Here is a 21,079-nt window from a genome sequence, read left to right as displayed (position 1 = left end):
GTATTTGCAGGCCTGACAGGAGTGTTTACGAAAGACAGACGTTTCTACGTCTACATCTGCTGTGTCTCTCATTTTACACGAACAAAGCAGTAGTCTAACCAGTGATGAACACGCGCTTGTATGTAGGCAGCAATATTTTACTCACGGGAGCTCATCTGGCCTGCCAAGAAGAATTTCTCTGTGCAACCCTCAACTGACCTCACAGTGTTTCCAGCTAGTCCTCCACTCCCCACATCACCAAAAGTGTAGGCGATGATGATGATGTGATGGCAAAACAAGAGATAACAGAAACTCATTTCATGTCTCTGCTGATATGTTTTGATGGGCAAACTTCTAACAAACTCAATAAAAAGTGCCAGATGCATGTGGTTTGAAGATAAAGCACCGAGTCATGGTCTTAAATCTTCCCTCTCATACTTTGTTTTGGTTGACATTTGACTTCAGAAAAAATATATAACAGAGGTCAGGGAGGAGAATTACAGGGCCTCGGGCTGTAGGAAGCTGCGTTCAAACACTATTCCTCCATCGTCACATGTCTGCCTCTTGAAGCAAAGCAGACCAGCTGTAGAAAAGTTCAGATTAAGTCATCGGTACGATGACGTGTTCTGTGTCTGATACCTAATGAGACGTAGAGAGATGATAGTGAGAAGGGCTAGACAGTGGGGGAAGGTCTCAGTGAAGAATGAATTAAAAAGCCCAGCAGAATGACATCAGCATAGAAGGAAGTAAGGAGGGAGGGGTGCTGGTAGGAGAGATCCCTACATATGAGCTTCAGACCCTAAATCAGACCACTCTCGTGAAGCTGCCGTTTCTCAGGGAAAGAAATTAAGACCAATGGCAACAGCAGGCTTTTAAAGAGTCAGCCAAGGCCAGGGAAAAAGAGGGGGGAAATCTCCCCTTGTCTGAGTGTCTCCTGTCCAAGGAAATGGGGAGGAGGAACAGCGAAACTAAAGCTACTGCTGGCGGCCCACTCGGCACAAAGCCCTTTCTCAAATCTCAGCATGCTGGCTGGTTGAGCGGTGGTCTGAGGAACCACTGGTGCTCAGCAGACACAGCCAGGAAGTCTGATTATGTATAGTGAAACCTTGACTGCAGCTTTAATTTTTTGTTAATTACTATTGTAATTATAGGGTTGTGCCCAAAACACACAAAATATAATTGATGAGATGAAACACAAACGAGGAACTATCAGTAGCTATATAAAATTATGTCTTGCCCTTTTAAGTATCCACTATATACTAAATACTCCTTCAGGCACCCCCTACCCATATTTTATCCTTCACAAAATGCTGTAGCATTAGACCTGACCACAGGCACGCATGGGGTCAGGTTCCAAAAATGACGGATGCCAAAAACTTTCTTAAGAACCAAGACAGTCCCTGCATGCAAGCTGTCACGGGGATCATCTGCTCAAAACAGGCAGGAGGCATCACAATCAGCTGTAACTTTTCAAGCCAGTAAAAATGTGATTGCTAGAGATTACAGTGTATTGGATTGTCCTGGCGTTTCAAAGGTGAAATCAGCTTAAAAGGTCATAAATAAATGTAATTCCGTTGGACAATGAGATTAGGATTTAAAGGCGATTTTCGTGGGTGCTGCTCCCATTTGGATGCATGTCTTTAATAGTATAATGCCACTCTTTTTAATTGGCAAGATACATTTTTAAAACCAAGAACATTTAAAGCATAAACACAAGTCCGTATATATAATGTAATACAGAGACTTGAATCCACGGTGAGGGCGTGTGCGCCGTGCGTAAAGCAAGCATGTGTCCATGAGACACACTGTACACACAAAACTCGGAGCCAAACGACGACTCACAAATTGTGAGCTCGTCTCAGTGCGTTTTCTCTTGGAAAGATGTTTTGCAACCTCAACAGCCCATCTGCAAATGTTTTAATGGGCGACAAAAACGAACTGAAAGGGGGGGGAAAAATCAATGAAGTCCAATGGAAAGTTTGCGTACTGAGCTCATATTTGCCGTGTGAATTATCACGTGCAGAAAAGAGGAGACACAAATAAAACGTTTCAAGTTTAAACAGTCACTTTTATGTTTTCACTAACTAACATTTAGAGCAACGAAAAAAAGGTATAATTCGTGTGACGATACATACCCGGTTGAGTCAGACAAATAAAAGTCAACAGCGTATCCAAAGTAGCTCCCTTCAGGTCCGCTGTAAACAGAGGGATTCTCCACGTCCAAGTTGAATGCCTCGCAGACTGACGGGGAAAAAGTGAGTAACAGTCCGACAATACAAAGGAATGAGCGGGCGAGAAAGGCTACTATCCCCGGCGCCTTTACGCGAAACCGCTCCAAGCCCATTTTTCGGAATAAATAAATCCACTAAGTTTTGCTTTGAGGGACACAACTTTCCAAGCGTCAGAGTTTTCTAGTCCGCAGCCTGAAACCAGGAGGAGAATCAGACTAAAATTGCATCCCTGTAACTCTAACCGGGCCAGTATCTGATTAATGCTCTGTCAGCTCCTCTGTGCGTCCGCGCTTCTCTCTGTGCTCCGCTCTCACTGCGTCTCCCCACCCCTCCTCTCACTGCGTCTCCCCACTCCTCCTCTCTCTGCGTCTCCCCACTCCTCCTCTCTCTGCTCAGTGCTCACCTAATCATGATACATTGCGCAGGGAGTTCCCACAGCCGTGACAAAGTTTGAGAGGAGGAGGAGCCTGAGAATCCCTAAAAAGTGCCTACCGCTCAAACCTAAGTATTGTAGGGTGTGTTTACAGTGTGGCTTCAAACGTTGGTCATTTTTATTACTAACGTCATGAACAATAAATGCATACTCATTCTTTTGAGTTTATCTTACACTCATTGTGACAGTTTTTTTAGTATTTAGTTGAATTTGTAATTTTTTTTCTCATGGGTCTTTTAAAGCAATGTCATACCAGGTGCAGTACTGTTTGGTCTCAAGAGGGCTGTTGGTTATTGGTTTTACATCCAGGATATAAATTATGCTGCATTTATAAGTGACTGAAAAGTTTAAAAGTTACACGCCTGAGTGGGGAAACATAGATGTGAATGTTGTCTAAGTGAGAACTACTAAAAGTATGAACTTTCTTAGAAATTCCAGGTGGTAGTATGTAAGTCTGACCAACAATATGTGGTCATCTCCATGAAAAATCCATCATCTATACTTCTTTATCCAACTCAAGATGGCAGGTGAGGTGAAGGAAGGTTACACCATGGACAATTCAATTCATCCATCCATCTTCCGCACCACTCATGTTCAGGGTTGTGGGGCACTGGAGCCAATCTCAGCTAAGTATCGGACACAGTGGGGTACACAGTAGACGGGTCGCCAGTCCATCACAGGGCAAACACACAGAGAGACAGACAACCACACACACTCACATTCACACCAAGGAGCCACTTAGGGTCTTATCACTTGTGCAATTTTTTGGACTGGAGGAGGAAACTGGAGTACACTGAGAAAACCCAAGCACACACAGGGAGAACATGCAAACCCCACACAGAAAGCCCCCAGTCAATATTTGAACCCACGACTTTCTCACTGTGAGGCGACAGTACTAACCACTGCATCTCATTTCAATTCAATGAGCTCATTTTATTATATAATACTAACTTTAATAGTAATTTCTTTTTTGTTCCGTCTCCCCACACGCACACACACAGTGCACAGAAACGCCTCATATGTCTGAGGTCCGGAGCATTTGGAAGGGAGCATTAATGGTGCAGTTGGGAACTTGGACGGTTAGGTTTGTTATAGTTGGCGAATTACATTCCTAATGAACAATATAAAAATATCTTTCACTGTCCCACTGAGGAAAAAGTGGTCCAAAATACATTTAAAAGATGTCATCTCCCTCTATACATCTTGAAGACGTCCTCAGAGGGACCAGAATGAAAACATTTTATACGTCTTTGTTGGACATTGTCTTGGAGGTCTTTTCTGGGCATCATATGGACGTCAATATTTAACATCTCGAAGGCGTCCTCAGAGGAGCTAGAATTGAAGTTTTTCTTGGACGTTGTGTTCACGTCTTGTCTGGACGTCATATGGACGTCAATGAAAATACATTTCAAAAGAATGAGGACAGGTCATCAGTCTATCATAGGGAGTAATTTAGCATTTGCATTTAGAATTACATACATGTTTTCGGAATGTTGGAGGAAACCCACGCACAAAATGCCATGTGGAAATGTGTTTAACTATCTTCAGATGTACTTTTCTCACTTACCAGTTACTGATGAAAGTACCTTAATAACAACAACCATCTAATTCTTCTATTTAATTTGACTGTTGTATTACAGTGTCTATTGTTTTGGGATTTTTAAGCCAGAAATCAAACACATGACCTCATCTCCTAAAATTCATTGACAAGTCATAACTTAATTGTATGCATATCTCCATACTAATTATACCTTTATCAACCTCTCAGCAAGCTCATTGGGTGATCAGTGTGTGTTTCTGTTTAATGTCAGTGATCTGATTTGGGAATATGATGTCCTCTGATCCTCTTGATAGAAGAGTGTGGGAACTGACTTTGACTCACACCAGATCAAGGAAAGTGTTTAGGCTGCGATGAGGAACTACTCACTGCAATGAAACATTTGATAAACCACTGCGGCCTGGTTTGATTTAGTAACCGTTAGTTTAGCTGAATCACTGGAAGCCTCGGGGATTGAACAGAGGGGCCAAATTTGGCCGGGCGGCAGTAGCAACATGAACTCTTTGTCAAGTGTTGGTCATATTTATAACTTGTCTGAGTGCATCGACACTCGGAGCAAAGTCTGACCGTAGACCGATGGGGGTAATCCAGACTGTCTGAAGGGGCCAGATCACAGCTGTTGGGGGCACTTGATGGTTCAGAGCCCTGATCCCAGAGGCTTCTCTTTTCCTCTCAATCTGTTTTTAGATCCTTAAAATTGTGATTGCAGATCACTGAGAAGGGCAGTTTTTGGTTTAACAAATAGGTGGGGAAAAAAAAGCTCCCATGATCCAAGCACTAAAGTTAGCATACAAACTCATCCGTGGTTAATAAGTAACACTAGTCAGCTGAAGTTTCAAAGTGGTTGCAATTTTTTAGCATGATTGCTTGTTTTGATTTTGGCAAAGGTATTACATAATTGACCACAGCATTTTGATTTAAACTATGTGAAAGTTAAATTATCAACTTCAAAACGTCATTCTGCTGTGATAGAAACAGAGAGAAACCAAGAGAAACTGACTTAGAGTAACACAGTGGCCCTCAACCTGCTGATCCAGGACTCCTCGAGATCACATGGAACTTTCCCGGCTTGGAGGTAAAAAAAATAATTGCTTAAGATTCCAACTGTTGTTGTTGTTGTTGTGTGGTTTTCTTTGGCATGTGCACAGACTTGAGAAACTCAGCATTTCTTCTGTTTTGAAGGATCCTTCTTTTGTATGTTTGTTAACTTAGGTAGCATCTGGACGAGAAAGAACTAATAGATAATGGTTAAAATACAATCGGCAGCATGTAAAACAATATCAGGAATAATTTAACGGACCAATAAGAGCAAAGAAAAGTCACTAGTATTTTGGATCTCCTTTGTTAAGGAATGTCCTCTTTCATGATATTCCAGTTGTATTATGTTTTATACCTAAATTAAAACAGTTGACATTTTTCGATGAGTTTAAAGACTGTAGATAGAGACTTGGAAGGCAGCATAAAGCCATCGAAATGATTTATTGTCAAAAATGTTGCAACTCGAGGTCATGAGTTGATTTTCAGAGAAAGAAAGAAAAAAAAATCACATGCAAACTCTGAATGAGAAAATGTTTGTGCATCAAGTCACAATCGTTCACAGTTATTAAACGGACACAGAGGTTCTCCCACTGTGTGGTGATGAGGGTTAGTGGATATCCTCGGAGTCTAAACCTACTGGAGGAGGTCATCATAGTCACACTGTCCCATGACCTCATGCAAGAGGTTATTCAGAGGGAGAGAGCAAATACTTTGGGAATAGATAATGCGGGTATCAGCCCTTAGTCATGGTCTTTATTGTGCACCTCAGGTCTTGTGTTATCTATCCACCCACAATTATCTATTTAACCCTCTGAATTATCAGGATTTGCCAGGATAAGTATTTCTTTGAAGTCTTCTCACCCATATCTGCATGTTTGTGTGTCATTCAGCAATTCCCCCAAGTAACTGTAAACAACTGTGTTCATTATTAGACACATTTTGAGCACGAAGCCAGAGCCTTTTCTGCTTCTGGGTGATTCGTTATTGGGTCTGGCTCACTGAACAATATTTTCCATCTAGTCTTTTCCGTTAAAAAAAAAAAAAAAAAACAGGGGTGTGGTGTGATTGCAATGCCTCTGCTTTGATATCATAACTCAGCCACTATGGCAACTGAAGTGCAGGAAAACACTTATAGAACGTTTCACGGGACTCAACACAGCTGGCCGAGAAATTTAAATATAGACGGGACACACTGACACTTCTGCAGGGCCTGGCATATATATACAGTACGTGTACGTGCATGCACACACATACACACACACACACACCAACATATATGGCGAGTCTCCTTCTTTCTTGTCACTGGGCATATGTTTTCCACCAGAGGAAGCTAATAATAGTGCTACCAGAAGGCCACTCAAAGTGCCATTATCTTCACACAGTTAAATCGAGATGTGGAGGTGTGTGTGTGTGCGCGTGCGTGTGCATGTGCGTGTGCGTGTGTGTGTGCGTGCGTGTGTGTGTGTGTGTGTGTGTTTTCATGCGACTCCTTCTTATTTTCAGATTGCTTTTGGTAAACTAATCTGGCTTCACATGAAAAGAAGCTTTACGGTTACTTGGGTGCTAATCGAATTCTACTTAATTGAATACTTCAACATTTGAGGGAATTCACTTATTCACTTTACAACGATCCTCCTGAGAAGAGAGGATCAATAGCACTCTATTATCAGTCCATTTAATATGAAACCAGAGATCGGGCAAGTTATCTTTTAGCATTAACAGCGAGTGATAAAATTTACCTTCAAGCGCCTCTAAAACAGTATGCATTAGAGTAGCAGTTTAAAAAAAGGTAACTATAGTTAATTCATTAATCTGTTTTCTCTACCAGACCTAACATGTTGTGTCTGACTAGCTTGCTAGGGATCACGGACAAATTATGATTTAAATAGTGTACATGATTGGCAGCTTTTTGTTTCCTGTGTATGCAATTCATGAATGTGGTTGTGTGAAGCATGAAATGCAGCTTGTCAAACCACATCACATATTGCTTTTCAATAAGAGATGACGTTAATCCTTCACACATAACAAGCAGAACTGAGTACAACTGATGACTGGGTCTTCCACAACATTCAGAGTGTTCTAAGTGAAAACCACCTTTGTTCTAAACCCACCTTTTCCGGGTTAGGTTTGTCAGGGCAGAGCCTTGTTATAGTCATATTTTTTATACGGAACAAAGCAAGCGTTTTTTTTTTTTATTATTATTTTCATGCTGCTGTGACATTAAATAAAAAAACCACAGTGGAAGTACAGTTTGCAGACCTTGACAAGATGTATCATTGTATATATATGAAATAGTCATCTGATTTGATATATATGCTTTGCTGGCTTGTCTAGAAGTTTGAAGATGAGTGTCTTTTATAATAGCTGTTTAATATCACTGTGTTATATTATTTACTGCAAATAGAATAACACTCCCAGTTTGCTGGGTTTCCAGTTTACGTCAATAATTATTTGATACACTTCAAATGTAAGGTCACTGATCCTAATTCAATTAAAGAAAATAGTGCATTCATCTGCCACAACTGATCTGCAGACATGATGCCTTTCTCTTTGCAGCACAAACAGCTGATGCTCTCAGGCTTCATGGGGGTGAGGACGGAGGCTCCCTGTTGCTTGCCATTAGGCAACTGTTGGCCTTTTAAGTCACAGAATAAACACCATTTTACCACTTGGGAACAGACAGCAAATAAAGGCCACAACAGGTCACTCAGTAGTTCACATACACACACAAACACACACCGAATGACTTGTGGCGCTTTCTTTGTGGGGTCTTCCCATTGACATAATGCATTTCCTTTCTCCTTGGATCTTAACCTAAACCTTCACAACTCTGTGTCTCACTCTCATCCTGCCATAACCCAAACCTCGAGACAAGTGTAACCTCAGCTGTAAAACCACAGCTTCACGAGAAAATTAAACTGGTGTGTGGCCATGTATGGTCGACCTTATGACGGAGGTCGAGCCTCAGAAGTATAGTGTGCTTCCAGTTTTCAGAGATAAATGCAACATAAATTTAAACAGTGTATAAGTAACCTCTTTTGCGCTAATTTAAACCTTCAAAATGCAGTGTCTAACTATTATCCACCTATAAACAAAGCCTCAACCGAATTACCTCAGCTGTACAACCATGTCATCACAAAACAAGAAATATGGTGTTGGAATTTACATTTTGGACCACAGAGAGTAGACAAGCCCCACGAGTGTAGCATTGTCCAAGTTTTTGGGCCCTGCAGTTAAATCAAATGCAAATTCCCACACACTTGCAGGGCAAACTTTGTGCAGTATTCCCATGGGTCGACTCATCGGATTATTACGGATTTCAACATAATGACCCAATAACCCTTTCCTTTCTGTAGCATCAACCCTTAAAACCACACTCTACCCTTCAAAACATGTCGACCAGTGTGGGTTTCTACAATTTATATCCTCACAAGGTACATCGGGCTCCACATGTTTTTGGAAGCCTCACAGAGGAATAAATACTGGAGTAGAAACCCACACATGAGGTTTTAACCTCTGTTTGTTGTTTGTCTGGTCCCTTCAGATGCATTGGATTTGTGATTCATTTAGTTGTGGATAAGAAGTCATTTTGAACAAGGACATTGGGAATAATGATGGAAAATGTGGTTTTAGAACATGAAGCTAGACTCCTGTGACAAGTCCAAACGAGTATTCGGGAAGAAAAGGCTTTTGTGGTCGAAACAAAAAACCTGTGCCTTATGTATAAACTGAAAACCTGAGACCTGTCCCGAGATCCCGTTAAACTTCCCTTCCTCTCCTTCTTCTCCTCCCTCTGTTGCTCTTTAACTGGAAAGGCGCAGTGATACACATCTAACGGGCAGGAAATTCCTCCAATGTAAAAGCTTGCCTGGGCTTCCTGTTTTACCGAGTTCCCTCTCTTTGCTCTGTTACACTCACGCACAAACATGCACCTTGCTCACACGTATACTCGGTTCCTATCTGCCCTGTAACATTCCCCATGTGGAAGGAGGAAGGGTGGTGAGGTGCTGCTGATTGCTCCAGCCGGTATGAGTCTCCGCATGCTGGATGACAGATTTGTCATGAAGGGGTGGGAGTCCTGCGCAGGCTCATGTTGCTGAGTGGACTGTTCATTGTTTTCAACACAAGCTCTTAGCAACGCGGTGGCTGAGTGAATCATGTGATTGTTTTAGATGGGAGGAATCATCCCAGAGGTTCCTTGCTAGGCAAAGATCCGTTATTGTTTCCTCTTGTGAACTTTTACTGTCAGCTCAAACAAATTGTATCAACTGGTGTGGGTTGCAAGATGATCCGAGCAGTGTCTATTGTTTTGTTGCCTTGTTAAAGCAGCCACAAAACTCCCGAAAATGAGCATTTGCGTTTTTATGTACATCTGTTCATCAGTCGACGGGGCAGAGCAGTAAAGCAGCGGCAGTGTGCAAACTGCTGGAGGGAAACGACCCCACTACCAGCTTCACCAGCCTCGTTCTACACTTCATAGCACACACAAGTGTCCTAAACACCAACTTTGACCTGCCTGTTTTTACGGCCAGCACTGTGCTTCATGCAGCGTTTCAGTCTCTTCCTGACCTCACTGAATTCGTTTGCTTAAATGCACAACTTTTAAAGAGTCCACATGAAATGCTTGGACTAAGTTAAAGAGAGGTCAGCGAGAAGGAGTGACCGGGCTGACAAAGCATCCGATTGGCTGGAACTAAGTGGTGCGGGACAGGCTCAGAAGGAAATCCTTTCCAATACCTGAGTGAGACTTACAAATAAAACTGCTAATAGACAAGCTTACAATCTGCAAAGTGGTGTAGTGGTTAGAATTCTGTGTGAAGTTTGCATGTTCTGCATGTGAGGCTAATTGATCATTCTAAATAGTCTGTAGGTGTAAATATTAGTGTCCCTTTGTTTTTGTCTTGGAACTGGTGACCTGTCCAGAGTGTACTTCCCCTTCCCCTGGACTCAGCGGAGATCATGCCCCTGTGACCCTGAGCAGAATAGTGCTTCATATAGAGGCAGACGAGCTCAAGAGTCAACAATGAAACGTAAAACTGGTAACACTAGGAGCTGCATCACAGCAAGCAATATTTGCATGCCAGCACAATGAAATGAACGACCACAACCTGGAGAGTGCACGTGTTCAAAACCGGGTCAAACCTCATCATTGTGACCACATGCGAGCAGGAATGCTCTGAGATGAATATTGTAGGTGACAACACACTGCATCCAGCCAGACACTTTAGCATTCAAGTCTCGTGCTCAGGGTGTTATGTTTTATTTGGATGGCCTATTTGTCTGTCAGAGTAATGTGTGTGCCCCTGTGACCCCCTTCTGTGTTTTCCTATTGGGGCAGGCGTGCAGCGGGGCCACCGGCAGGCCTCACACTGAAGGAATGTGGCTGTTAAAATGTGTGTATCTGGGGGTACAGCAGAAGAGGGTTGTGAATCAGTGTGATCACTGGAGAGCCTTGGGGTATTGTTTCCTATACATACACACACATACCCACGTACACACACACACACACACACACACACCACACTCACACACACTGCGATTGCTTTCCCACACCCACTCCCTTGGCCAAACATGTTTGGCACAATGCATATGGAAAGAGTCGCACCCAGGTTCATAGGACAAAAGCTAACAGCACTAAAATTAAAGTAGATAAATTGTTTCCTCTTATAGTCACAGACATAACATCAACATTCAACATTTAACCACGGCCTCATAATACCATTGGAAAAGCAGCATCATTTCCAATTTACAACTACCAATTTAAGGACACGCTTTTATTGGAAAACACACTTTTAAAGGATTTAGCCTACTTATATAGGGCTTATTCAAGAAATCTGATACTAATAATGGTGCCAGTTGACACAACAATCATGTGGTGACTTTTAGCATCACGGTGGCATTTTTTTTTTTTTTTTATCTCTCACTGAAATTGATGTGATGGAGCGAGTTTTCTAAAACATGAGCCTTCCCATTTATCACCAACATCAGAACAACACGGTGGGTGTGACTAGTTCACAATTTCAGAGTGAAAAACACCCAATGGAAATGTAAGTTTTGGTAAAATTACATTCAACAATGCTCAAATAAAAATAGAAACTCTTAATTTAAAAAAGTTGATTTCGCTCAGTCAGGCTTGCAAGGAGGCTTTTCGCTACTCGCTGACACTGGTGAAGAAGTATTGTACACAATGCACAGGTGGTCTTTCCATCACAGGCCTAAACAGAAAAAACAATCACCCACACACAGTCACAGCAAACAGAGTCACAAAGGAGCATGACATGCATGTCTTTGCAAAGGAAACCACACAAACTCCAGAAAGAGAGAGAGAGAGAGAGAGAGAGAGAGAGAGAGAGAGCTGACATATATGTACAGTATTTAATTCAGCTAATGCATCACAGAGTTCATAATATTGTATCGAGCATGAGATTCCTGAAATAGTAACAGAGCTCCTCTGTCAGAGAGTTTGGGGGAAATGCTAAAGCAAAGAAGTAGTCGGTAAGCTGTGCAAAAGGAGACAGCAACTGAGCAGGCCTATTAATTTATTGATGATAATAATTAAGAAGAGTATTATTCATGCAAAATTATGTTTTGAGGGTGAGATGATGCACTATTAGCATCTTCTCTTTTGAACGCACAAGACTTTATGTAACCACAGTTGTGCCTGTCTAGAATTGATGATCAGCAAGTCGTATGGTTTATTGCGTTAGTGTGTTAATGTCTGCTGATGCCCTGCTCATTAAATCCCTGTCTGGACACAGGTCTTATAGTCACGTCTGTTTTTGGTTCTCAAATTCAATACAACCACATTCTTTTTTTTTTCCAGCTCCTAAACACAAATTTTGCCACATCAGCTTCAAAACCCTCAGCGATTTACGCCAGGTAAAACATAAGCAGATATAAATAATGTTGATCCCACTTGTAACTGGCCATGAACAAAATGAATGGACAGATTTGAAATATTGCTCTTAATTCAAATCAAAGGGAAAAGCTCATTGAAGCAGTCCGAAACGTGCCCGCCAATGTGGCACGGGGGGGGTGGGGACTCAGGGGCTTCTCAATTGGTCAGTTGGTATCATGAATGTCCATATACAGGTTTGCACGTCCATTCAGAAGTTTCTGGAATATTTCAGTCCGAACCAAAGTGGTGCACTGACTGGTAATCCACCAGCGCCGTTTGTTATGCCATTAGCGCGGTTAAACACGCCGTTAGTCCTGCCCTATCTCTCATCTCGGACTACTTCCTGACATATTGTGTGTTATTTCCTGTCCAGACTGCGCTTTGCTGAGGCTGATTAACAACACGAGCCGTAAACTCTGCGGAGGTCTTTAAAGAATGTACCGTATTTCAGTAATGTCACCTTCTGTAAACATTAAAAAATACAATGTTGGGGAGTGTGAGCCATAATACCCGTTAAAAAGTCACACCTACCCCGCCGACTCCTTTCAACCTGTCCCGCTCCTCCTTATAAGTCAATGTTGATGTGAATGCTGCGCAGACCACCAAGGTGTCATTTGCACTCAAGCAGCCTTATATAGAAGCTATTAGACGTTTATGATCAGTGCATTAGTCGTATCAGTTGGTGTGAACGGTGTCCTGTCATCTCTCTTTAATGTAAGAGTCACATGAAGGGCACATCTCACGGTGGTCTGCTGAAGCTGCTTGAAAATAGCTCAGTTAAAGCAGAGTCATTCTTAGTACATGGATGAGGTGAAAGGTCTTGAGAAATAATTGACGTTACTTTTTTTTTTCTGAGGTCAAGATTAATGAGGAATCCAGAGGAAACATGGCACATGGCCGGTCCCATGTCTGGATTGGGTTACATCCTAAACAAACCAGAGCATGAATTCAAGCAAACAGAGTTGAGGGAAAGCAAAGTGTCCTCTAATGAAAGGATGCAAGGTCAGGAACATTATTTTTGCGCCAACTGCTGTTTTTTTCCCCCTCCACTTGAAATCATTACTGAGGTTTGTGTTTAATATCCTCACGAAATGCTCCACCTGTAGCCCAAGTTTATTTTTGAACATTATGATGAAACTATAAATGGAGCAGTTGTTTTACGCTCACCGAACTCCAACGATATGTAAATATAGCATGAAAAATATGGAAAGGCATGTTTGGAAGATTATTTCTTTGTTGTAATGCAGCTTCTGGCCAACGAAAGTAATAATCTTTGTTGATCTCGCTCTCCTGGTTATTTGAGTCATTTCACGAGTCCTTTTAACAAACTTAATGGTTCACGACAATGTCACTCCACCTGTGCATCTTGCCCGCCATAATTAGTTTCTCCAACCACAAACAACCCGCGAACAAAAACACAATTCAAGAAACAAAATAGATCGCATAAATCAGAAGTCTCTTCAGTTAACAAAAATATTCCATGAGTTATCATTTAAATCACATTTGTTTTACTTCCAATGAACCAAAATGTAATTATGTCAAACTTACATAACAAAAGAAGTGATGAACATAAAACGTTGCTTCTATAAAAGTGATTAAAAAAAATGCGTACTAATCTCTGCTGCTTGTCAGGGGTCAATAATGAAGTCATTTATTTCATTATGTTTTGAGATGGTTTGTGTAGGTCTTGCAGTTTCAGTCATATCTTATCTTTGTAATTAGTTTATACAGTTTCAGTTACTCTTCTGCTCTTGGCCACTTTGTGTTGGTCGAGATCCAACATTTCTGTTGGCTGGTGGTGCACTGCCTTTCGGACTTCCACTACACTCCACGCTGGTGCGGCTGCCTTTATTTCCATTCGCTTGTAATCCTGTTGTGTCCTGACTGTCCCTCATCTCGCTCCACTCACAACATAAAAAGATCGTGTTATGTCTATCTGTCCAGTTTTGTATATGTAGGTATTGTTTCTGCACTCTGCATTGTTTTGTCTTCTGTCTTCTGTTCATGAGAGATACTGTTGAAGATCACTTGTTGCTCTGAGATATGTGAAACTGTGATGTCTGAAAAGGGGGAAAAAGGGTTTCAATAAATAAAGTCATTGGTGTCAAACCTATATTCAGAATCATGTTTGTGGCTGTTGTTGTGCTCTTGTCAGTGGCCACTTCATCTCACTTTAAGTCAAGCATTTGGAACGCAAGTGCTTCCACCGCCAGTCTTTTCAGAAATCTATTTTTCTGGTTTATTTTGATGGTTTGGCCTTTTGCCTGTTCTCCTTGCATTTTGCTTGTTTGTCTCACATGTATAGTGTATCCTGGCTGGGTGGCATCAAGATAAACTGTATAAACTCAAGCCTGAGTTGTATGCAAACACTGCACATCCCTCAAATGTTTCTTTAAAAACAAGTAGAAAAAAAAGAAGTGATGCCTTTTAAAAGGGAAGGAACAGGTCTTAACATCATTAGTTGACAAGATGTATGTATGTATGTATGTATGTATGTATGTATGTATGTATGTATGTATGTATGTATGTATTACCAAAAGAAATGTGCAATTTAAATTTGCTCAAAGACAAAACAAGGCCAGGCAATGCAAGGCAAGACTTTATCTATGTCAAACTGAGAGATTTAGTCATCACATCAGCTTCGCATTGTATGAAAATAACAAAATAAGACTATTAATTAATGAATAATGCAAAATTATCAATATTTCTTCTAAATATAGACAAGAAAAATTTTAATAATTTTGCAGTTGTAGACTATTATTAGGGACATGTGTTCCTTCACAGCATTAATAAACTACAAGGACTCTCAGATTGAAGGAATCCATAATTCAAACAAGCCGTACAGTAAAAAAAAGTTTCTCCATCATTTGTTTTGCTCTCTGAAGACTGAAGGTTTTGGAACCCTATTTGTCCGCGTGTCTCTGATTGTTGGCAGTCATCTTGTTTTAGTGCTCCTGGCATATTTTACCTCATGTTAATAACAAGAGTGTACCATGCTACCACAGCCAAACTTTGTGACCAAACAATCCCCGTCTTCCTGTGTTTGTGTTGAGGAATGTTGTGTTTTGTTGCTGATGGATCTCCTGTTCTTTAAAGCAAAGCCATTTTGTTTTTTACAGCTTCTTTAACGTCACATGTTGTTGAGGTGTTTATCCCTCTGTGTGAAATTGTATCCATAATGAAGGCTGCATTGTTTTCTGCTACTGGAAAATAAACATGACAATTAGACCCCCATTACTTCAAATCCCCATTACGTAACCCTGCTGTAATTATATTAATTGTGTTACATATACAACACTGACAAAATGCTTTTCCTGACCACACATATCAGACATAACTGGTAATGTAATATAACACAGCCCAGGGCTGAGTGAAGACCACCTACACACTGCAGCAGCATGTTCCTCTTCCCTATGGAGAAGATGACAAAATATAAAACAAATTTAACCATTAGAGCTTCAGCTCTCATTTAATTTAAAAGTAATTTTCTATAAAGGAACACCCAGGTAGAAAAAAAGATGGAAAACGATTTTCCTATGAAACGAATAAATGAAAGATTTCTATCACAAAACCAATTCACACACATTTTCTGTCTTATTGACTTTTTTAACACAGTGTTTTAAAAACAGCTCCTCAGAAACTTGACTTTTATGAAAGGAAACTCCAAACTAAATTTTTCTCCTAAATCAATGAAAACATTGATAAACTATGATTACTAATTATGCAGCAATATTCACTAATGATGGGCAACCAAGTAAGGTCATATGCAAACACATTTAGAACATGAAGAAAATATGAATTTATCAAATGAATGCAAGAAGTGCAAAGCAGACAACTACAAAGGCGACACTGAATAAAGTTTCTCTTCTGTTTCACAGATTCAACAAGAATTACTGCTTCACACTTTGTGTACATCTGCAAGACAGACTCGACATATGTGACACTGGGAAATTAGTCACAAATGCATGGTGAGTGAAAATGATTAGAACAAGTGAAGAATACAGAGCAGGGATATTTGAACATTTGAAAGAGAAGCCTGGAGCAGATCCAGGTGATGTGACGTCCGTGGAGGGATGGATAACATCATATACTTTATACTGAATATTCAATCTACATATGATTATTGTTACAAAAGGACCAGAGTTTCAAATATTATAATATTTTGTAATCTCAAATGACTTGAATGAACATTTATACAAATTAAATTTTTCAAATTTTTCAGTTTTCCCTTATATTGTAATGGATGCAAGTCCCACGGTTACATTAACAACTTCTCCTTATTTCAAGTTCAAGAGAAGAACTTGTAACACCTACCTCCATAAAAAGTTAATAAACAATGGTTTTCCTCAATCAAATCAAATCAAAGGTATTACTGACATGCTTTGACGTAAATCCTGAAGTCCAGCTAAACATCTGTGGCAAATAAGAACCAAACCCTTCAGGGTTTGTTGAGCTATAACGCTAGAGGCATCACCTGAGCTCCTCTGGGACACTGCAGGTATTAGGTAACACTCCTTCAAACCCCACCTTAAGATATTGACTTGCTAAAAACCTTTTTTTTTAAAGAAGACTTAACCTCCTTTTTTGCTCTACAAATATAAGATTTGGAAATGTAATGCTAAATGATACATGTTTTGTCCCCACAGAAAATACTTATATTCTTTTGTTTTTGTTGTATTCCTCGATGCAACTTGTGATTATTATTATTCTATAAATGAAATAAAGGTAAGACTCACAAGGATCCTTTAATTATATATTTTTTAACCAACAAAATGTGAGTCAGTGACACTGAGTAGTTGTAAGCATATGAAAGCTAGGAAATTAAATTTCATATTTAGAGAAGGAACATATGAATGGCTGCTTTTTGGTGTGGTCCACCAATGAAGGCGTCCAAATACGAAATATGTATATATATGTATATATATATATATATGTGTGTGTGTGTGTGTGTGTGTGTGTGTGTGTGTGTGTGTGTGTGTATATTTATTTATTTATTTATTTTAATTTTTGATTTATTTATTTATTTATTTTTGATTTATTTTTTATTCAAAGGATCTAATCAGGGTACAGTTATGTGAGAGGATCAGCTCTTTGTGACACAAGGGTATGAATGTCTATACTGAATTTAAATAATTTGTGAATACAGAAAAATGTACAGAACAAGACGAAATGTCTCAAACTGATGGTTAAGAAAAATATAGCAATAAAAGTAAAAACTTGACTTGCTATGAAGATCATGGCCTGCTTCAGGTAGGTGGAGTGATAACTAACATACACTGAAGAGTTATATTAAGAAAACAACAATACAAGCTGCATTCAACAAAAATAAATTTGACTCGTCTCAATTTATCTGGGGAAGTGACAGTAATTTTCAAAGTGCTGATTCATTTCCTCTGACCTGGGAATGTCTCACATCAGGAAGGAAATGACCATTCATGGAAATACCTGCTGCATTTAAAGCATACTGAGCATGAACACGACCACCTAACGCCGGTGCTAACATGCTGATTCATTCTCTCTAATGAGTTCCTTTGGGAAGGACCGTGCTCCCACTGTCTCATGACTCAAACCCTCTTCTAACTGAAACTCTAAATAAGGCAGTGTATTTCTCCTGTAGTGTTTATCAGTTACACACTCGCCAGTACTCACTGTCTGTGCTTATGACCTGATGAAGAGTACAAGCAGACTGAAGTGGAGCCTCTGTTCTTGGTTGCCAGATGTCTCACACATGACCAGTTTACACTGTCAAAGAGACAAAAAGTCGATAGAAAATGAGAAGCAAGTTGAAGACTGAGAATAGAAGAGCTGTTATTTCTTGTTATTGCTTCGAACAAAACAAAAAGACATTGTTCAGCAGTTTGCGAGGCAAAATGGACACAGAATGTGTTTAATATACCGGTAGGTTGAAGTAATATAAGACAACGTAGAGACAATAGTGCAGAAACGGACAAGCAAAGATACTCATTGGAAACCATAAGGTGTGTGTGTGTGTGTGTGTGTGTGTGTGGGGTGGGGGTGGGGGGGGGGGGGGGGGGGGGGGGGGGGTAATCATATAATCAGGGTCCTCATATATTCAAACCAATACAGTATAACGTTTTTTTAAGCAACTTTACTATGTAGGCAAGGCTAAGGATATCTGTTTTCACTTTCATTGTGATGTGGTGGATTTATTACAGTGATTTATTAGAAAATAGTAATATGTAAAAGCAAAAAGCCTTGCCCAGCCAACATTTGTGTGTGGGGCCTATTTGAGTCATACATGGACTGAACCATTGGCTCAGTGTGGGTTTGTCATCAGGTTCCATTATGGCCAAATGCCCAAGTGGGCTCAATGCAGTATTTATTTATGCGATACCCATGTGGTACCATTATAGGTTACACAGTCTGCAAACATTGCCCATTATTGACCAAATTATTATCCATAAAGGAAGCTCAAATAATTAGTGAACCTGTATGGGGCACTCTCGGTTTGCCCGGTAGGGTCCCATGTAGGCTGTTCATTGTTAGTCCATGCCCACTATGTACCTAAGTACCCCAGCCATAAACCACGAGGGGCCCCCAGACTCACGTTGGCTTGGTGATAATTGATGTTACATTATTGGACTCTTTTCACTCCTCAACGATGAAAACAACTCAGTCTTGCGTAAAGAAGTAAAGGCGGACAGAAGCTTTTTCAGCCTGATTGGAGAGATTTATTTGAATTCTGTTGCCTCCTCGGGAGCAGCAGGGAAAAGAAGTTGTGTTTGAGGAGAGACGAGCAAAGGATGTCGTAATGAGGCAAAGGGGTCTGGTGGGCTTGTGAAAACATCTGATTCACAAAATTATGCTGATGAATCATCTGATCCAGTGCCAAAATTACACAAGCACTTCCCCCTCTCGTCCCACCTCAAACATACGTTATCCCTTTGAAAAACAACCTCCATTACACCATGCTTGTTTTTGCCTTCTTATTTATTTATTTATTTTACATTTTCTCTGTTCATGCCTATCTTCTGACAAGCTGCTGGCTGCATTTCAGAAACCTGTCACTGAGTTCAAAGTTCAAGCTGGGTGGTTATCAGCACGCGTGCATGTGGTTGCACTTAGCTGCCTTATCTGCTAAGCCAAATCAATAAGATGTCAAATGGTGGAGTTTACAGCGGTTTTGGTTTAAAAAAAAATTATCTTAGTTTAGTGTTGTGCTGACTTTCCTTATCAGTCAGGCGTATTCATCGTGCGAGCAAATGGAGAAATCTCAGATACAAACAAGGATTTAACGCTCCCATCCCAGCCTGCCTCCGAGGGTAATTTACGGTTAAAGGTCTGCTATCTACCCACCGTTATGTCTGTCTCTCTCTCTCTCTCTTTTTTTTTTTTATTTGCTGCTCCTCCTCTTTCGTCACTCCTCCAGCGGTTCACTCCAGAGCAGCACAGTTAAAGCCCTACTCTTTGTGCGCCATGTGTCTGGTTTCCATTAGTGATTTTGGCAGAGGCCTCCATGTGCATTCTGACAAGGTACGGGAGCTGTTAAGGCAGAAATTTCCCTTTTTTACAAGACAGCCCCCATCCCCCAGCTTGTCTCTCACTCACGCACATTTCGTATGAAGATTGTATCAACCCATAGCGGCCCCCCCCATTGTCCCACCCCGGGAGCCAGGACACCCCCCCCCCCAGGACGTTTCACACTCAAGTTGTGTGTATGAACATGTTGGTTTCCATGAGTAACAAGGGGGGGTTGGACTCCCTGAGGACATGCTGTCATGGGCGCGTCCAGCTTTTCTGGACTGACCAACCTCAGCTCATCAGGATCTGGCCCAAACCACAGCCAGCTGAGGACTTCACTCTGGAAGAAATACCTTGCTGCCTTTGTAATAACCCCATGTGAATGATAATGACTTGTGTCTGGGTGGAGGGACAGAAGGGGGAAAAAGCACTGCTAAGAGGGAAGGATATGAATTAATATTGTTTAAGTCTCTGAGAAATTGAAAAAAAAAATTGTCATCGAGACTCAGAAATAATCACATGAATTTTAGGAGAGAATTAAAGCGACTCCTGTGAGTCTGAACTAGTGATTTTATGGACCATATCGTGCACACACAGAAGAGTCACTCTTTCATGAGCCCATTAACTATGAATTGTATATATTTCACGACTGCTGGTCATTTTCCCTATTTAAGATTGATGAGCTTTTCTTATCAGAGCAGGAATGATATATAAACACTTTATTCAAGTCAACATGTTGCTGTCTGGTCGTGCCAACATTGGGAAATGTTTCCTGGAAAGCAGGTTTAAATGTTTATTCAAAGTTACTGAAGACATCATTTGTATATGACAACCAAGATGATATCATGCAAGAAGGTCGATTAATGAAATAAGTTGTCCAGCCCATGACTGAAACCATGAGGGTGTAATGGTGCAGTGGAACCTTGATCTAATGTTGTCTACACTAAAATGCACCTTTGCCGGAGTCGAGTTAACCTGGAAGTCTAGTTAATCTTATCTACCGTGACCATTGACGAATCTATCTGAGTGTAGTCCTATTAAATTTACTGAGACTCCAATGAAATACAGATGGTCTTGAACCAAGTCAAAGCTAGTCTAATTAACACTGACCAACGTCATATCATTTCTACTTTGATAGAAGTTTAACTCTCCTTACATTTATCTGCCATCTCATCGGGTGGAGCCGACCTTGACCCAAGCCAGGTCTAGTATATTCTTCTTTGAATCTAATCAAGTCCAACCGACCATACCTAGTAGTCTTTCTTTACCTTGTTCTATCTCAGAAACATGTGTAATTTTCTGTTACAAAACATATTATAAAAGTAAAAGATTTGCTGCTTATGATACCACACCTCCTGATGCCCTCATAATCCGTGGTTCAGAAGACTAAAACAGAGTCTCAGGATTGAATTTTCTTTGGTTGCAGAGATTTGACTTCCCTCAGCCTACACAGTATGTTC

At 40.6% G+C, this 21,079-nt stretch overlaps 1 protein-coding gene across 1 annotated transcript in view; it reads right to left on the bottom strand.

Annotated features, from left to right (window-relative positions):
* The window catches only part of itga5 (integrin, alpha 5 (fibronectin receptor, alpha polypeptide)), a 40,850-nt gene extending 38,338 nt beyond the window's left edge, over positions 1-2,512 (bottom strand). Inside the window, exon 1 of the mRNA XM_080496421.1 lies at positions 2,115-2,512. Within this exon, the coding sequence (XP_080352547.1) occupies positions 2,115-2,323 (209 nt within the window). The 5' untranslated portion in view covers positions 2,324-2,512. The remainder of the gene's footprint in view (positions 1-2,114) is intronic.
* Between the last annotated feature and the right edge of the window lie 18,567 nt (positions 2,513-21,079).

Source organism: Blennius ocellaris, assembly GCF_963422515.1.
Source record: "Blennius ocellaris genome assembly, chromosome: 5".
Taxonomy (NCBI): Eukaryota; Metazoa; Chordata; class Actinopteri; order Blenniiformes; family Blenniidae; genus Blennius; species Blennius ocellaris.
This window is presented reverse-complemented; position numbering and strand designations above follow the sequence as displayed.